We start from the raw sequence: 2136 nt of genomic DNA, 5'->3' as shown, positions 1-2136 counted from the left end.
TGCCAAGTGTTTGGGAGAAGTCAATTATAGCCAATTACAAAGTACTAGGCTTAATTCAAGGTGAAAAAAACAACATTCCTGAAGTCACTGACTTGGAAAGAAAGGCAGAGCATGCAAACAAGTGTTTCAGTTCAGAGACCAAAACCCTTGATGGGGCTGCAAAGCAGAGCCAGCACAGCACTGCGCTCACCTTCATCACCTCTGAACGATACAGCTTTCTAGTCACGTTTTTAGAGAAGACGTGCTGGTTTAGCAGACTGGTCCCAAGAACTGGACAGTTGCTATTCACAGCTCTGCCTCCCTGTATTAACTTTAACCAAATAGTAATTAGAAAAATAATCTCACCTAACCTGCAGTTAACATGCTTTTTGGAGGTACGTGTAGTTCTGTATATAGAACAGTGACGTTTATCATGTAAAAGAAGAGTTAGTCTTAGGCCAATGAATCATGCTGTCGAGATAAACATTGCTTTAAGATGTCATGCAGACATTCTATCATGAAATACCTAACATAACAGAAAGCTCAATGTTTATAAATATTTATTGTCAATAGGTCAAAATCAAAGGCCAAGTTTTAAACAAAAAGAATCAGACAAAGGAGCCTAACTTTGTTTCCAGTTGGCTACTCGGAATCTCTGCAGGCTCTAATTCCCAGTTTTCCAGTTCAGTTTTTCACTATCAACAAGGTTTTTATTCAGATTAAGTTGATTGAACTATAGTCAGGTTTCAGTGTTCACAGTATCATCCAGACTTGTGGTTAGTCCCACCAGGTCAAAAAGTCTTTCAGGAAGAGAAAGATTTTAAAATGCTAACAAGGTTTTCAAACTGAGGTAGGCAAGTCGCAGGGACTTGAGTGCTGAAGGTTGGGGGTTTATTTTCTGAAGTTGTTCATCTAATAAAATGCATCAAGCAACAATTGAGATTGTTATGTTAGTATTTCTGATAGTGAGAAACTTTGTTTTGAAAAAGTACACAATTTCTGTAAATAGAAATACCCCTCTTCTGTTACCAAAATAACCAGAAACGTCATAGAAAACTAGGCATCTCTCCTCTGATAATTTAAGCCTGCTAGGTAACAAGCCATGTTAAAGTAGCCAGCTACCAGCTTGCTGTTCACAGTGTAAAATACGCAATCCTTCACCTCTGCAGCCGAGGAACACATATCAAGAAGGCTGTACCTCGAGCATTTTCACCTGTCTACACACACACAGAGTTGTTTCAGCTTTTCAATCATTAAGTATAAAGTTTGTGGTCTCCAACAATACACCAGCATGACAGTACATACAGCATGTATAGCACTTCCTGGCACTTCCTTTCCACAGGCACCTGGAGCTGGGTTTCATCCTGTGGACTTTGGATCCAAACCCTATAGCTGATATAGTTAAACATCCAAAAGGACAAACACAGAGAGAAGAAACCCAAACTTCTTCCGCGAGAGAAAACTGAGACAGTCACAGCAGTCACTAAACAATTTTGATCACAATAAGGCAGATGCTAGTGGCCAAAGAACAGCTCAGAAACAGGTCTGCGTTTCACGACGGCCTCTTCCTCCTCCTCTGTTACCTCGGAGAGGGAGGAATATGAAGGGAAGCCTCCTCTGGTCTTTGGCTTCCTCCTCGGGCCCGTAGTGACAGCCAGGAGCTTGTTTAACGTCGAGGGCTTCCTTAAACCTTTGGTGAGATCGTAGAAAGCCATGTCATCGGATATGACCCCCAGGAAAGTGCTAGTGGAGCTCAAGATTGAAGCCGCAAGCTTTGTAGACTTCTTGATGGGCACGGAGTGCTCTGTGTTTTGGTACGTGCTGGGGTCCCCCAGCAAGCGCCTGATTGTAACAGAGGTGCCTTTCCTCAAGTACTGGTGAGGCTTCTTCCCGCTGTAGTCCCTGAGGTCAATCTTGGCATGGTAGTTGTAGACCAGCGTGTTGATGATCTTCTCCTGGCCATGAATGGCAGCCAGGTGCAGCGCCGTGTAACCCCCGTGCGACCTGGCGTCCACATTGACGTGTGCCCCCCCCTTCTCGGCCACTTTGAAGATGTTGGCCACCATGTCACAGTTGCCATTCTTGGCAGCCCAGTGCAGGGCAGTGAAGCCAGAGATGAAGTCCCTGCGAGCCGCCAGGCTGGCATCGCCTAACAGC

At 44.4% G+C, this 2136-nt stretch overlaps 1 protein-coding gene across 1 annotated transcript; it reads right to left on the bottom strand.

Moving 5' to 3' along the window:
- Window positions 1–1493: 1493 nt before the first annotated feature.
- On the bottom strand, window positions 1494–2129 carry LOC103800676 (ankyrin repeat domain-containing protein SOWAHA-like; the record flags this gene model as incomplete). The annotated part of the gene is made up of 1 exon (XM_009073059.1): window positions 1494–2129. A coding segment is annotated over one exon (636 nt), but the record flags the coding sequence as incomplete, so codon positions are not given.
- Window positions 2130–2136: the final 7 nt, after the last annotated feature.

Source organism: Acanthisitta chloris, unplaced genomic scaffold (genome assembly GCF_000695815.1).
Source record: "Acanthisitta chloris isolate BGI_N310 unplaced genomic scaffold, ASM69581v1 scaffold10054, whole genome shotgun sequence".
Taxonomy (NCBI): domain Eukaryota; kingdom Metazoa; phylum Chordata; class Aves; order Passeriformes; family Acanthisittidae; genus Acanthisitta; species Acanthisitta chloris.
This window is presented reverse-complemented; position numbering and strand designations above follow the sequence as displayed.